The 15813-nt window shown below is 46.8% G+C and overlaps 2 protein-coding genes across 6 annotated transcripts in view; both read left to right on the top strand.

Moving 5' to 3' along the window:
• Positions 1-7518, top strand: part of KIAA1671 (KIAA1671 ortholog) — an 87191-nt gene extending 79673 nt beyond the window's left edge. For all 5 annotated transcript variants that reach the window (XM_055712112.1, XM_027806023.2, XM_027806022.2 and 2 more), the window contains 5 exons: positions 1957-2131; positions 3506-3630; positions 4016-4155; positions 4317-4399; positions 4973-7518. In XM_055712112.1, the coding sequence (XP_055568087.1) occupies positions 1957-2131; positions 3506-3630; positions 4016-4155; positions 4317-4395 (519 nt within the window). In that variant the 3' untranslated portion in view covers positions 4396-4399; positions 4973-7518. The remainder of the gene's footprint in view (positions 1-1956; positions 2132-3505; positions 3631-4015; positions 4156-4316; positions 4400-4972) is intronic.
• A 144-nt stretch (positions 7519-7662) lies between these two features.
• On the top strand, positions 7663-15813 carry CRYBB3 (crystallin beta B3). Its single transcript, XM_014280236.3, has 6 exons — positions 7663-10572; positions 12795-12874; positions 14295-14413; positions 14551-14683; positions 14821-14963; positions 15529-15813. The coding sequence occupies exons 1-6, from the start codon at positions 10563-10565 to the stop codon at positions 15692-15694; spliced, it is 651 nt and encodes a 216-aa protein (XP_014135711.1). The 5' UTR covers positions 7663-10562; the 3' UTR covers positions 15695-15813.

Here is a 15813-nt window from a genome sequence, read left to right as displayed (position 1 = left end):
TTACCTGTGTTAATCACTGTGAAGCAGTATCTTCTGGAAACTTTGCACTCAATCTTCCTCTGCCTTTTCTTTATCGCATTGAATTTTCCCAACTGACTTCCTGCCTGAAAATTTTAAGATCAAAGCTACAAAGTTTTTCTAGTTCCTGTAACACTTAGGTTCTGAGAGACTGCAAAAAGCTATGGGCCTTGGATAGTGTCTGCCAGTCGCTTGGTAAAACTGCTGGTTTTCTTATAGCTCGCTGAGGAGCAGAATGCAAGGAGTTAAACGGCTTTATGAACATTGGGAACATAATTAAATGACACAAATACCTAGTGACTGCTGTGCTATCAGCCAAGCAGCTTTAAGGCTATAAAGACATTTCCTGTTGTTTCTCTTATTCACGATTGGTCTCTTTCTGTAGTAGCTTACAACTACATTTTAAAGGAATTTTTCATACTTAATCTTGTGGCTGTAAGAAAAGTCATTTTTGGCCATACACAGTTAATGAGGCTTAGTGTTCTTTGAAAGCACCGATGCAACTGTAGTTTTTCAGTACAGCTCCCAGGAAGTACTGGATTTTCTTTAGTAAGAGTTGGTGCACCTTTTTTTATTATACAGTATCTAATGGCAGATATATTGGTAAGTGCAAGATTCCCTACTTGAAGGCATTGTGCAGCTGCTAGGAAGGTCTTGGTTGCACTGCCTTGCTTGTCAAAGTGCCATCACACCTTCTGAACTGAGTAGACTGCTCTGTAAAATGTAGGAAGGATGCAAGCAGGTTTGTGCTGGAGGCAGTTTGATCTGGTGCGGCAGAATTGACTGTTAAAATCACAGCTGCTTCCTGCGTAGGCTGTGCGAAAGTGCCTCCAGCCAGCTCTGTTCTCTGCTGGTGTTGCCATCCGTGGGGAGCTGCAGAAACCAGTGTTTTGCCAAAGTAGGTGCTGCTCTCGTCTTCCAGCCCACCCCAGCTCTGAAGCAGAGGCCATGTTCCGTGATCCATTGCTTTGAGATCTCTAACCACATGTGCCTTGGCCATGGTAGCAGTTCCTAACGCTTTGGCAGAATATCCCAAGTGCACTTTTTGCTCTGTAAAGAAAGTGTTAGTCACTCATAACAGCACGGATGGTGGTTAGTCTCTGTCTGTCAGTGGTTCTGCAGGTAGTGGAGATGGTCCTACGTGGTACTGTTCCCTGGACGGCTAGGGGTGTCTCTTTAAAACACGAATAGCTACAAGTACAGGTGGCAATACGCTGCTTTAATCGGTAGTTTTTCTGACCTGAAATCTCTTGAAAAGAGACAAAACCACGTCTTCTGAAGAGAAACAGGAGGCTCAGTACTGATTACAGGCAAGTCTCTAACAAGTTGCTTTAAATAAATAAATTACGGCTCTTTCTTTTGCTCTCTAAATGTTACTACCTTACCGTCAAGCACAGAGGTGCATGTGTGTGTTTCTGAGTGGTATGACACTTAACTTGCAGTCTCCTTGTTGCTGATGAGTGGCTTGAAATTACTGTAGATGCAACCCTTCAGAACAATGAAATTACAGCACTCTACTACAAGAGAATTTTGTGTAGTTGCTCTTTTTAGATCCTAGTCGTCTTACTGGCCCTCAGCTGTTACTAGCTAGTAAGGCCTCTTCTTCTTCTATTCTTAAAATACACCAGGAACCAAAATCCAATTTATTGCAGTTATTTTTTATTAATTTAGTGAAAACAATTCATGTAGTTCAGACATCCACAGCCAAGAGAGATCAAAGAACCAGCACTCCACCTAGTTAGCCACAATGTAGCATATCCTCATCATAAATTCTCTTTAATATAGCTTTAAGTAACTACAAGAATAATAATCAGGCAAATTTATATAGCTTAATTAAACTGAATGGGTTAATGTGTTAAAGTAGGTTGGGAAATCATTATAGAGGAGATGGCTTCTTTTCAGGCTGGTTGAAAGTAAAGACTTTGTTTCTTTTTATAGCAAACCACTATTCTGGACTCCAGTGCACTGAAAACTCGTGTACAGCTCAGCAAAAAGAGACGCCGCCGGGCTCCTATTTCCCACTCTCTTAGAAGAAGCAGAGGGCTGGAGTTTGAAAACAGATTTTCTCTGACAGAAGAACCAGATAATACCTGGATGTTTAAAGATTCCACAGGTATCCCTCAACTCTCTGAAACAATTAGCAGTAATTGACTTGGTTGTAAGGGCAGGAATTTCTAAACAGTGTAACATACCTGAAGTTGCATCAAGGTTTAACAGCAGCTTCCTTTTCTCACCTCTGGGTGATCCTTTAAGTCAGGTCTTCCCTTCCATTTTTTGGAGCCTTTGGAGTGAGGGAAGCCACAGCAGCCAGACCTGCAGAAGACCAGGGTGAAGGAGAACTTTGATTCAGTTTCCCTTAGTTTCTGGCTGCTGACTTAAGAGAATTTTGCTCACTGAGAAAATACTGAGTTTAGAAACTGCTGCGGTAGGATGCACATTCTTTATATCTAGACCTGTGGTTGCCTGGTAAGAGCAACTGTAATTGTTCATATTCTACAAGCACTCATAAATATTCTTTCTTTCTAGCATCTATAAGCACTATAGGACTAAAGAGGCCTAGTTAAGGATAAATCAACTCCTTAATTCATTCTATGAAAAATGTCCCCCCTCCTGGCCTGTCCTATTACTTAGGATGCAATAAGGAAATGCATCAGACATCGAAAATCCTTGCTTGTGGAAGTGAATGAATGGCTTATTGCACGCGCTCGTTATAGATCCGTGATTTTGCAGCATTACAGTGCTATGGTGATAGATGCTGCAGATATCCTTTAGATATTCCCTGAGTGGAGGAATTATTGGTGTTGCAGCCTGTTCTTTAGAGAGGCCGGTGATATTTTTGTAGCTGAGGGGACCTATTTAAAAAGTCAGTTTTGTGACCCACAGTTTCAGCTTTCCCTTAAAGCCTGTGAATACAGGAAAGAAAATGTGATCAAACTGATCTCTTCTATAGCCTCCTAATGAATGGAAAGACTGTTGTCTGTGTGATGGTTACTTTGGTGTGGGTTTAACAGACCTAAAAAATTTTGAAGGCTTTCCTTGATAAGAAGTGCTGTTCTGGAAGCTGACATGTAGTTAGCGCCTTCCCTTGGGTGTGCAGACTTCGGCTCCTCAGCCTTTTGGAATCAAAGCCCTGCTTTGAGCGGGAGGTAGACCTGATGACTTCAGATGTTTCTCTGCCAGTTCTAAATTAATCTCATGTCCTGTGATCAACAGAGACATTTAGAAGCATCAACATTCATGAAATTAGGAGTACCTTCTGCTCCCTCATCTCTGTCAGCAAGAAATCTTTCTAGTGCTGTGTACTTAGTATGTTTGTTGCTTTGATCTCTGTTGAAGCATTGAACTCAGTCCTGTGGTGTGTTAATATTACTCTTAATGTGTTTCTGAATGGAAGAAGAGATCTAGAACAAGGTGCAGATGAAAAGCCTGCTAATTCCAAACCCCCCCCACCCCCAATCCCGCTTTTTTTTTTTTTTTAAACAATTAGAAGAGAAGAAAACTACGCAACAGGAAGATACTGACGAGGAAGAAAAGATACAGCATACTGTGAGATCGTCTGTACAAGCACAGAGACTTCCCGTATTTCCAGGAATAGACCACTCTGTTCTCAAGGTGAACACAGGCAGAGCGTGTCAGATAAGAGTTAAACGGTTTCAGTAGCTGCAGATGATATCTAGGAATAGAGCTAGGAAGTTTTGCTGAAGATGACAATGTTGTTGTTGTGGGGCCGGTGCGAGGGCAGGGGGCATATGTGTAGAAAACCCTCACAGTTATGTTACTCACTTTTAACTGTTGGCTAGAAATACTAAGTGATTTGGGGAAAAAAAACAGCTTTGCAATAGCAAGCATGCTTTCAAAAAAAAAGAATCCCTGCACTGATTTCAGGAATGGATTTTTTTGGTTTTATAAATCTGAGTGATGTGGTTTGCATTCCAAAAAAAACCACGTTTGAATGCTGGCTTAAAAAAGGAGCCCTTTTCTTTATTCTTCTATTTAGGCCCAACTGCGAAAAAGACAAGAGTCTGAGAGTCCTGGTGAAGTGAATTCTGCTCAGTTGTTCAAATCCCCTAAACCGCAACTGCAGCTTGGAACTCCTGGTAGCAGACTGCTGCCCTCCAGTGTGGAGAAGCAGGACAGGTGAGAGACTCCCAGTGTCAGAAAGATGCTAATACTCATTTTGGTGAAAGAAAAAAATAATGCAAGTCTGCTTCCCAAGGCTGTAGGGGAGATTGTATATTTCTTTTTCGGTAGTGAGTTTTCATAAGTAAATAACAATATTTTTTTTTTCTATATCTTAGGTCAGAAGAAAAGTCTCCTCAGTGGCTGAAGGAGCTGAAATCAAAGAAGAGACAGAGCCATTATGAGAATCAGGTTTGAAAAGGTATATCCCTACAGGAAGAGGGGCTTTGCTAAGTGAAAGTACACAGTGATAAAAACACACATGAAAAATGTTTCCTTAATGTGTCAGTATGGTCACTCTGAAAGCATAAACACTGAAGCATACTTGGCATGAAGTGTGCACCCAGGAACGTAAAGTAATTGTGTTAATTCAGAGCAGGTTTTTGTGGAAGTGAAGTTTTCATTCACAGGTGATACAGTTTCCCTGATTCTCTGCAGATAATTCCTTTTTTTAACAACACTTGGACTGGTGGTGCTGCAATTTCATAGTGCTTCCATCAAGCAAGAATGGTCAAGTCACCGAATAACTGAGGCTTGCACACATTTTGAAAACCTTGGTGTGTGTTGTTTCAGCCGTGTTCTGGGTAACTCTTGAGTGTTTAGGGCGTTAAATAGGACAAGACCAAGATGACACTAGGACAGCAGTATGCATTTGTAGGGGCTTTCTGTAACAGACACGGTTTGTGTGTAAGACAAAGCAGACACAGCAGGGTGTGACTGCTCTCCTGACCATGTCATACCGTTACTTCAGTTGCTTCTGTTTTTTTCTTTCCAGATAGCGATTCTAACTAGAAGAAGATGAAGAAGTTTAACAGAAGCCTTAACTCATCTGAACCTAAAATTCACGTCATGTTGCTGCTGTTTGCTTCCTGCCTCAACTGCTATGTGCATGGTGCCTTCCTGTTTTGTGGAGAAAGCTGCTTAATATTCATAGTCAAATACAAAGCTGTATCTTTTCAGATATGGGAGGATAGTCAATTTAGACCTGCCTGAAAGAAGAACTGGTGGTTCATAGTTAGCACTTCAGAAAGTCTTGAAAGATAGTAATATTTTATCTGGGAGTGCTGTGCACCAGAAAAGTCCCCTTGCTGTTGAACAAAGGCTACATTTCTACGTAGGTGTTCAGCAACTCAAAAGTGTGACTTTTGGTAGACATGTGAGGTGTAAGGCTGGGCTTTGTGTTTGTTTATGAAAATAACAATTTTAATCAAATTTATCTTTTTTTGTGAAAAAATAGTAAGCTCCTATTTAGAATTAAGTTTGTGGAAGGTGAGAGTGAAAGAACAAATTATGTTTACTGCCATATTGAAAAAGGAAACTTGATTATTTTTTGTAAAAAGTATTTTTGATTGGCTTATATTTACATGTGATCTGCTGACCTAGCAGATGAATATAATTTTTAGATGAACAAAATGTTAACTTTTGTCACTCTTGAAATGGTATATTCTGTGTTTTGTCAGCATGTGGAATAATTGCTTCATTGGAATGTCTTTCCTGAAGAGGATCAAGCAATAATGTCAACGAGTTCTCTTTAAAAAAAAAAAAAAAAAATAAAATATGTAAATACTGTTTTTATAACAAAAAAGGAAGCGAAGAGGGAGGATGTTACACTCATATCAGGGTTCCAGTTAATTGTCGAATGTCACTTTAATAGCAATTTGGATAGTCCCACTTCACATTTTTATTTGTTAATCTGTAAATACCAGGTTTATGTTTTTATTTTTATGCTGATTTTGTGAGATAACCTAAATGTGATCTTCAGTTTCTTAGATGATTTACTTTTTTTCTTTTGGTAAGTCTGATGTTATAGCGGTATAGGTATCTCATGCACAACACGGGTGTTACAAATACCACTAATAACTCTAATATGTTAATATCTTTGAATACAGATTCTGAAATATCAACCAAGATGTCCACTTAAGACCTACTTTATTCTTTCCCCAAATAAGTGCTCTTTTTAGTAAACCTTTTAAAATGTAGCCCGACGAGGGAGGTTGTTCTGTTGTGTCAGTATTCCTCACGACTCGACTAAGAAAGCAGCAACGTGGGAAAAACAAAGGGAGACCGGAGCTGGCCCTAAAGCCATGGGGACCGTGTGACAGTGGTGGGGCTGAGTGGGAGCAGATGCTGCTCCTTGTGTTGCACTTCCCAGTGTCCTGCTGATGGGCTTTTGTAGATGTTAATGATAAAGCACCAGCACTTGAACTCATTTTCCTTTTTTTTTTTTTTTTTTTTTTTTCCTAATGATTGGTGTTTGGAAAAGCTTGGTGTACGTGGGGGGTTACCACAATGGTGCATCTGCTAGCCAGAGTGGCATGCCTGGTCTGATGTCTATCAAGCTTGTAGCTGCCAAAACCATGTGCCAATTCTTCTCATGGAGGACTCACAGATAAGGTGATTTTTAGTCCCAGTCTGCTCATAGGAAATAACAGCATTATGTCAGGAGACAAGTCCCATATGCGCGTGTATCTCTCCCAGATTTAGTTCTGGGAGCAGCTCCCTGTACTTCATGGAGGTGAAATGTAAATTCTGTGATGTAAAACAAATCTTTACTTGCTGCTTTGCCCTATTTCACATCAGAGCCGTCCCTTCTAATGACTGAGAAATGATCACCCAAGATTTCTGCCAAGTGTTTCACTCTGTGTGGCTTTTAACCCTGGGCAATGGGAGATGGACTTCCATTTGAATGCAGTTGATTAAAGAGCGACTCTTGGCTAATTTTAAATATTGCACATATTTTCTTCCCTCTTCTTTAGGTGATGGTGGAAAAGGCAACTCTTAAAGATAAGCTTTGCATATGTGTCTTTCGGGATATTTTTTATTTTTCTTATGGCAGCACTCGAGGGTACCATCAGTTGTATACCATGTGCGGCACGCGTGCTTCGGTCAGCCCTGAGCAGCAGTGTTTGCAGGTGTGAGAGAAGAATGATGATTCCTTTTCTTACTCAGATGAAGTGGGGCTTACTTTAAACAGTATGTAGAAATCAGGTAAATTCCCCCTGCTTATGAGAATATTTACACAGGCTTGATTTTTTTTTTTAATTCAGCAGGCTGACAGTATTGCATTACCAATAGTTGGAGGACTTACTTGTTCTTGGTCTAATAAATGAAGGCCAGAAATTCTGTAACTGCAGTGTTTGCTCTGTGTTTGAGGCAACTGAGGGAATTAATACTAGGTTTCCACAAAGCCCTTTGAATGTGTATGCATTTCCACATCTGCTTGGACAATGCACTGAAACTTACTGTATTTTAGTAGTTTAACCTACTACTGAGAAATGTTTAATGCTTAAATGTCTGATTAAAAAGCATCTTTAGAATGTTGTTGAATGGGAAAGTGTTTTTTCTGCTCTATCATTTCTTTATATTGTACATGGATTAAATATCTACTTCTCTTCAGGTTATCATTATGTAATAAAAGATATATAAATATGTTGTTACTTAAATAATAGAACATACTGTAATACACTTTATATAATTCTATTTTAACTCCAAATAATGCTTGTTTGAATTCTTTATGCTTTCACTTTTGTTGCCACATACTTTCTGGGGTTTTGTGCTTTTAATACAAGATGGGAGTGAGCTCTTAGCTTCAGCACTTTCTTCAGGTACGCTTTTTCATTAATTACTGGAACCTGCCTTAGAGCAGGTTCCAGCTCTTGTCCTAACAGTGTCTGAGCAATGGGGAGCATAACGGAGATCCTGGCCCTCCCTGGGAAGTGCAGTGCCCTCATCCATTCCATTACAGCTGCTCAGCTTTTTTTGCTTGCTCAAAAAGCTGCCTCAACATAATGTTTTTTGAGAGTGAAATTACATGTTTTGTGTAATTTATACATGCTTCTTTCCTGATTGCACTTCTCTTGTTATTACCAGAAATCCTCCCTCCGTTTTAGTTGGTCAGTTGAGGTTTTACACAGCAGTTGTTGGCATCTCCACTTGCGGATTTCTTCCTTTATATTTTTCGGTTTGCGAATTCACCTTTTTAAGGTCTGTGTAGCTTTAATTGGAGGCCTTCAGCTGTTGGGAGTCCTGCTGGTTTGGGTTTACTTCCTGCAGAGAAAGAGGCAACGTTTCTGTCCTTCAGCCTTTGAAGTCTGAAACCTTTTTATAAAGGTTATAAAGGTTAATTCCTATAGGAATTACACCCCCCACCACCACCTCTTTGCTTGGACAAAAGTTTGTTTCACCTTTTTGTTTGCAGACAGTTATCAGCAAATTTAAGTGCATTGTGTGTCGGATTTTTAATGCAAACTGTTAACTGGCCATTTCATCTGGAGCAGCAACATCTTTTAGTTTATAGCCTTTCATACTTGTGCAAATCCACTGAAACATGCCTCCCGTCCTAGGTGTAAAAGTGAGGAATGTGGCTTGTTGTGAAGATTTTAAATGGAGGACTGGTATACCAAAATAGCTTGGTGGGGATCAGGGCAGCTCTGAGATAAATATAATATAAATAGTTTAAATACAGTGCTTTAAAAGCCTGTGCCCCCGTAAAAGGCACTTTGTCTCTGTGCCTATTGCTATGAAAAAAACCTGGTGCTGATACCACAGTGTTACTGCCCTTAGCGTTGCCGCACATAGGAAGCGAGAGGGTCTTTGCAAAGGTTTGACCTGACCCTGTGGAGCCAGAGGAACCGTGTCTGAGCTCCCACTGCCCATGGTACCCTGCAGGCAGGCAGGGCGCGGCACTGGAGCAGAGCAGGATTGCCAGCATGGACTAGGCTGGATCTGGTCTTGGAAAAATTGTAGTCTGTTGAATGTGGTATTTTGGGAGGTGGCAGAGTGTTCTCCGCACGGTGTTTGCTGGTCGCTTACTGCGGACACCTAGCTTTGGAGAGTGAGGCCGCCCTCTGTCCCGGCGTGGCTGGCTCAGCGGGGAGCTGGGGGGCTGCAGCCCTTCGGCAGGGGCTGTGCCGCGGGGCAGAACCTGCGCGTTGGCCTGCCAGCCCCGGTGAATGAAATCAACTGTTCCAGTGAGAGCACGGTGGTGTCACCATAACTGCTCGCCTGAAGAAGTCACCAGCGATGGCTGCCTGTGCCTGCCTGGAGGACACCTGTGCCAGCCCGTGGTGCAGGCGCAGCGAAGCAGCCTCGGCCACCCTGGGTCCCAGGGATGTCACTCCGGACGCTGCCTCTGGGCTGAGTGCTGCGGGGGGGGCTCGCTGTCCTCGAGTAGAAATGTTGTGAAGGAAAAACGTTTGTTTTCTGATTGACTTGAGCTCTGCGCTCATGACAGCTGTCCATTGTCATTTTTCCTATATCTTCATGTGAATTAAGGGAACAAAGGTGGGCTTTTGGGGAGGACAGGGCTTCTGGGGCAGAAACCAGCCTCTGTGGAGCTTTGACATGGATTTGGGGATACAGTGTTCTGAGACCTCTCAGCTGGCACTGCAGAGTCCAGGAACCTCCGGTCCAACCTAGTTCTGCACTGGTACGAGCGGAGAGGGTCCATGGTGGGCATCCTTTCTGAGGTGGGGCTGGAAAAAGCTGGTCGTGGTGAGCACTGTTCCTGAGTACACCCAGCTGCTCATGTCCCCTTTGCCCCCTCCTGCCACCATTCTCTTAGCTCAGAGTATTCTTGCCAAAATATCATCTGAAGTAACTTGTGATTCCTCTGGTGGGATTGGAGAAGGAGGAGAGACAAAGTCTAATGGCCTACGGAGTCTTTCTGTATTAAACATGATGGTATCATGCCTGTTTTTGAAGGAGCTATTGTATAGGTTTAAACTTTTTATCGTACCACATAGCCTTATAGAATTTGTAAATATGGGTCACAATAAATATATTGTGCTATACAAAATACTTTGTATTACATAGTTTCCTAAGTAATAAAGATATTCTGGCTGTTGTGTATTGTACTGTACACTTACGATTCAAGTTCAGTTTTATCACTTATTAAGAAAAAAATATTTTCTAACACTATATTGTAAGCGTTTCTCAAAGGGCTTTAGGAGGCTGACAGCAAAAGGAAATTGAGTTCTGTTAGGAAGAGAAATCAATGAGAGCTAGTGCCCCTTCTGCCATCTTTTTTTAATTGCCTTATCAATGTGCAAGCTCTGTGAGTTTGGGAGAGGAAGATTCGAGGGCACTGCAGCCACTACAGACCTAAGTGTAATGAGGACACTGGCAAGGAATGGACTGGTAAGAAAAATTCTCTATTTCTAATGCTGTTGTGCCTGTGTCTTTTACCAACTTAACTCATTTTGTGTTCTCCTTTGAGTCCTCCTTCTATACAGAAGTGATTTTATATTCTACAGCTGAGCAGTTTCATATTCAGAGAAAAGATGAAAAGGAACTGCAATAAAAATGGACTCTATCCAACTGCTGTCTGTGCTGGGGTCTTCGTAGGTACCAGTGTCACTTGAATAATGACGAGAGGTGAGCTGGCAGTTGCGCTTCAGTTTAGCTTTACGTTGCTGAAACCCTTACCCACCCACCCCCTGCTCCTGTGTGCTGGAGCTGTGCAGCATCCCACAGGCGTGCTCCCATGGGGAAGGCAGATCCTTGGGAGGCCATTTGTCTTGTCCTTCATCAGAAACTGCAGCAATGGGCAGTGGTGAAAAGAGCGGTGACGGTGGAGCGCAGCGCTGCAGCAGGCGCTGGGTGCATCGTCTCTGCCGTACTGCGCTTGGTACATCACACCGGGGCTCGCCCTGCTGGGTGCTGGGGCCCAGCCTCCCCAGGAGAGCAGCCAGCGTGGCTGTACGTCAGTGGTGGGATGGGGATGAAGAGCCTCACCATAAACTGCTCCCATGCGTGGTAGGGTACAGCAAATTGCAGCAGAGGGCTCCAGCTGGGCGCTGCCGTGGATGGGACGCTTTTCTGGCCACCTGCCATTTTAGGCCAACTCCAAGTTTGTCCAGCCTGGCCAAGTGGCTTTTTGGCAATTTTGGTGAACGTTTCACGCGTAGTTCTTAGTTTCAAGATGAGATGCGCCCAGAGCAGGTAGAAAATCCTGCAAGAGGTAGTAAAGGGAGATGCGTGCGGTTGAACATAACTTAGCATTCCCTGCAAAAGGGGGAATCCGGTCCACTGTGAGCCCAGTAAAAAGCTCTCGGCTTGGCATCTGCTGTGGAAGGACTGTGCTTTTCCCGTGTTAGATCACACTTTGCCTGTGAAGACGGATGAATCCCTGTGCAAGGCACTTGGCTCCCAAAAGACCTTGTTATGCACCCCAGGGCATCCCAGGAAATGTGCAGCACAGGGAGAAGGGCTGGGGTGCAGTGAAGGAAAAGGGGTTTGATGGAGATAACCTTCCTGGTAAGGATCAAAGCTGAAGCAAGAACCCAAATCTTGAGTGCCATTTGTGCCCTTGCTGCCCCAGCCTCCCTGCCATCCTTCCAGCAGAGCTCCAGGGAGCTGACGCTGACCCCATGTCCCATCTTGCATTCAAGCCCAAACAAACCGTAAATATTTTGCACAGTTTTTTGTTTTGCGCTGTGCTTGGTTTCTAGGCTAAACCCTCCCTTTAACTGCTGATGGGAGAGTTTTCCAGAGAACCTGGCAAGAAGCAGCGTGAACGTGCTGATGTGAATTTCGATGTTAATCTTCTGTAAATCGAGTGGCACATTTTTAAGGGACAGCCGGGAGAAATCTGAATAACGTTTCCATAGCACGCTGCGAGCCCATGCTATTGAGATGAAATCTCATGGATGGAATTCAGTAGACGCAGCTGCTGTATCAGCGTCCAAATAATGTGCTGTTCTGTTCAGAAGCAACCCATAAATAGCAGGGCTGCCCGCGCTGGCCGGCAGAGCGGAACCACGCCGGGAGAGGTAGCGGCGGCACTGCTTGGACTGGAAGGGGCTTTAAAAAAGAATTAGCATGTCTGAGTCGAGGTCTCACTATAGCGAATGTTTTGCTAATGCTTGGCAAGAAGTGATGCTGCAGGGTTTTGATTAAGGACGCCGGTCAAACTTGGTTTCTTTTGTTCATCTCCTATTAACCTCTCGACAACCCCTCGCGTTAGCGTGGCGAGAGCAGGCGGGGGAGGAGTGTTCGGCCGGGGTTTCCTATTTGAGTAGGAACTTTGTGAGATGTTCCTGGAGAGCAAGGAGGGGGCTCTTGCTGCTGTCCTACCAGCCAACGTGGCAGTGGCAGCTCCAGCTGCCAGGGTCTGCTGCTCCCCGGGATGCTGGGCTGCGGGAGCACTGTAGAGCCGTCAGAGTTACGTTAGCAGGGAAAGATGTCAGCAGCTGGGAGCTGAAACCCGGCAAATTCCTGCTCGAAACAAAGGACAGGCTTTTAGACATGAGTTAAATGAGCAACTGGGCGAGCTGCCCAGGGTCAGAGGGGGATCCCGTGTCACTTGGAAGATGGCTTGATTCAGTCAGGGGCTCTTTGGCCCTGCGGTGATGCCCGGGTGAGGACGCAGGGCCTGTGTGCAGGAGGGAGAGGAGGATGGATAACGGCGCTTCCTGCCTGCCTGGACATCCCTGGGGATTTATGGCTGCTGCACTCAGGGGAACCGCGTTAACTTTTGCTACCTGTTCCCATGCCAGCTTCATCTTTTGTATTTTATTGACTACTTTATAATTTAAAGACTGATACCTCACTTAAAAGCGATGCTGTATTAACCTCCTACAATTTGGGTTTTGCAGGCACGATGACTGAGCAGCAAAGTCCCCCTGAGCAGATGGCGACTGGGGAGGGTGCTGGTGAGCGAGGTGGCAATTACAAGGTATACTGGGGGAACTGGTTACAGACGGACTTTGGGTGACGCTGTAGGTCACTCTGTGCTGCAGCGTGCTGGTACCAGTGCCAAAGTGTTGCAGGTCACACTGGGGAAGCTAGCGGCCTCCAGCTCTCCTTGTGCAGCCAGCCGTGTTCATGTTGCTGCTCCGATAAATCTCCTCGCCCACCAAGCCGAGCTGTGTGGGGCTGCGGGCCGGGGAGGGAGGCTTTGGTCGGGGGATTTGCTGCTGCCTGGCAATTGCTCGCTGCATTTCTGGCTGCCAGTACGTTTGCCTGCTGGTCTGGCGTGCAGCTGTGCAGCGTTTTAATCCAGGAGATCAAGTATCCTGTCACGGCGGGGACTGGCTGTAGGTCTGAGCAGTGAAAGTCCTTGGGCATATTTTTTTAAGGTTCTAATTTTTATGCTCGTAGGTTGGTTAGAGGTAAACCAGCCATGGGTGTTGCAATGGCTGCAGTCCTTCTTGCAGCTGGGAAGCTGAGCAAAGCCGCTCCTGGATGGGGAAGGCTGGAGGTGGGAGCAGATCCTGAAAATGGGCTAATGAGGTGCCAGGAGCTTGGGCTTCTTATTGCTTTGGGGTAGAAAGAAGGTCCGAAGGACCACAGGTGTCACCTCCATCCCTTGATACCTGCCATCATGTGGTGTCTGCAGGAGGCTCTGCCCTTGTCCTGGGCTCAGGGGTTTCAGCTAGAACCACTTGAGGGCAGGGGTTGGGTGTGCCTGGCCACACATGTGCATAGCCTGGCTGCCGTGCTGTCCCTCCTGGTCCCCGAACTGTGCCAGGCACCCTGGACCCTGCTCCCCGCCATGCTCGGGCTGCTGGCACTGACTCGTCCTGCAGCTCAGCCCTGAAGCTCTGCTGAGAGCAGGAGGTCTGGGGGAGGTGTTGTGGTTTCTGCACCTGGCAGGGTTTAGAGGAAAACACCAAAAAATGAGCTTGTTCCAGTCCAGGCCAGGGGAAGAAATGGATTTGGAGGGAACAGCGAGAAGGAAATGATGGGCTGTGACTGACTGGGGGGCAGGAGACTGCAGCCCACAGCCCCGGTGGCCTTAGCACAAACTCAGTGTTTTTGATGCTGTATTTGAGCCAGTCAACTTGTTTTTTAGCCTGTCACAGACAAAAGACCAGCCTGTGTTTTACTGAGCAAACATCTCTGGCCCATACACAGCTGTGGAGCAAAGCCCAGGAGCCATCTGTCGCGGCAGACACACGTGGTGGGATCTGCCTCTGCCATGGGGGGGGAGGGACGTCGGTGTGGGGCAGCAGGGATGGAGGAGACGTGGCCAGAGCGCTTCACTCTGCTGCTGCTTGCATCGGCCAAGGAGCGGGGAGGTTCTGCACTCGTGCAGGGTGTTCACCTGGCAATGTGGCTGCAGCAGCAGCTGATGGCATCTCTCCCCACTTTAGATCACGATCTACGAGCTGGAGAATTTCCAGGGGAAGAAATGTGAGCTGACAGAGGAGCTCCCCAACATCACCGAGAAAGAGCTGGAAAAGGTCGGCTCCATCCAGGTGGAATCTGGCCCGTAAGTCTGTGGAGTGGGGGATGGACAAACCCCGGTGTGGGGGCAGGGAGAGCATCCCCCTGCAGTGCTGCTTTGTGCTGGGGCACTCTGCCCTGTGCACAGGTGGCAGTGCCATCCCCAACCCTCTGGTCCCGCAGGTGGCTGGGCTTTGAGCGGCAAGCCTTTGCCGGGGAGCAGTTTGTGCTGGAGAAGGGGGACTACCCACGCTGGGACTCCTGGTCCAACAGCCACAACAGCGACAGCCTGATGTCCATCCGTCCCCTCCAGATCGTGAGTAGTGGCTGTGTTGGGGTGTCTGTGCCCTCATGGACAAGCAGCAGGGCCACAGTGGTGGGGACCACCAGGCTGGGAGGGTCTCAGGGGGCTGGGGGTGTACAGGACAGCCCCTGATCCGTGCCCTCCCCCAGGACAGCCCCGACCACAAGATCCACCTCTTTGAGAACGCCGGCTATACTGGGCGGAAGATGGAGATTGTGGATGATGACGTCCCCAGCCTCTGGGCCCACGGCTTCCAGGACCGCGTGGCCAGTGTCAGGGCCCTGAACGGAACGTAAGGATGGTGGCAGCAGGGGCACATCCCATGGCACCATGGCTTGTCCTCTCAGGGTGGTGACAGCAGTGCCTGCCACAGCCACCGAAGTGGGCATGGGGCAGATGTCCCCATGATGCTGCTCCTGCCCATCACATACTTTGCTCCCTTCCCACTGCTACTCTTTCCCTGGCCCACAGGGAGTGATGAGGACCAGGGCAGTGTCCCTAGGGCCCTGTGACAGCTCCTTGCCCTGACCTCCTCCAGTACATTGCTGCTGGAGCAGTGCAGCCGAGGCCCCTTCTCCCTGGGTTCTCCAGCCGCTCCTGCCAGGGTGGCATTTCCCACTCGTGCTCTGCCTCTCAGCCTTGCTGCAGTGGCACTCAGTGGCGATGGAGCAGTGGCCCTGGAGAGTGCAGAGTGCCATAGAGCATCGTGTGGCTGCCTGCCGGTGCCTCTGCCTTGGCCTCTGGGGTGGTACGGGAATATTGCCCCTGCTCAGCGGTGGGGGATGTGCCCACGGGGTGGGGAGCTGCAATGGAACTGACCCTGGGGCACTGCTGAGCACTGCCTCTGTCCCCTGCAGGTGGGTGGGCTATGAGTACCCTGGCTACCGGGGCCGCCAGCACGTCTTTGAGAAGGGCGAGTACCGGCACTGGAACGAGTGGGATGCCAACCAGCCCCTCATCCAGTCTGTGCGTCGCGTGCGGGACCAGCAGTGGCACCAACGGGGCTGCTTCGAGAACAGCTGAGGGACGCCCCAGCCCCGTGCTGCCTGTGCCGGGGGTTGGCTGATGTGACGCCGCCGGCTGATGCCATGACCTTAGTGTTTTTTTGTGCAAAAACCTCAATAAAGCTCTGAGCTGGAGGC

The sequence above is a fragment of the Falco cherrug genome, chromosome 1 (genome assembly GCF_023634085.1).
Source record: "Falco cherrug isolate bFalChe1 chromosome 1, bFalChe1.pri, whole genome shotgun sequence".
Taxonomy (NCBI): domain Eukaryota; kingdom Metazoa; phylum Chordata; class Aves; order Falconiformes; family Falconidae; genus Falco; species Falco cherrug.
The sequence above is the reverse complement of the archived record's forward strand: the minus strand, read 5'-3'. Positions and strand labels throughout refer to the sequence as shown.

Coding starts and splice junctions, on each gene's coding strand:
- CRYBB3 (XM_014280236.3), top strand. Junction 14,414..14,550: donor ATCCAGGTGGAATCTGGCCC/GTAAGTCTGTGG, acceptor CTGGTCCCGCAG/GTGGCTGGGCTTTGAGCGGC. Junction 14,964..15,528: donor GTCAGGGCCCTGAACGGAAC/GTAAGGATGGTG, acceptor TGTCCCCTGCAG/GTGGGTGGGCTATGAGTACC.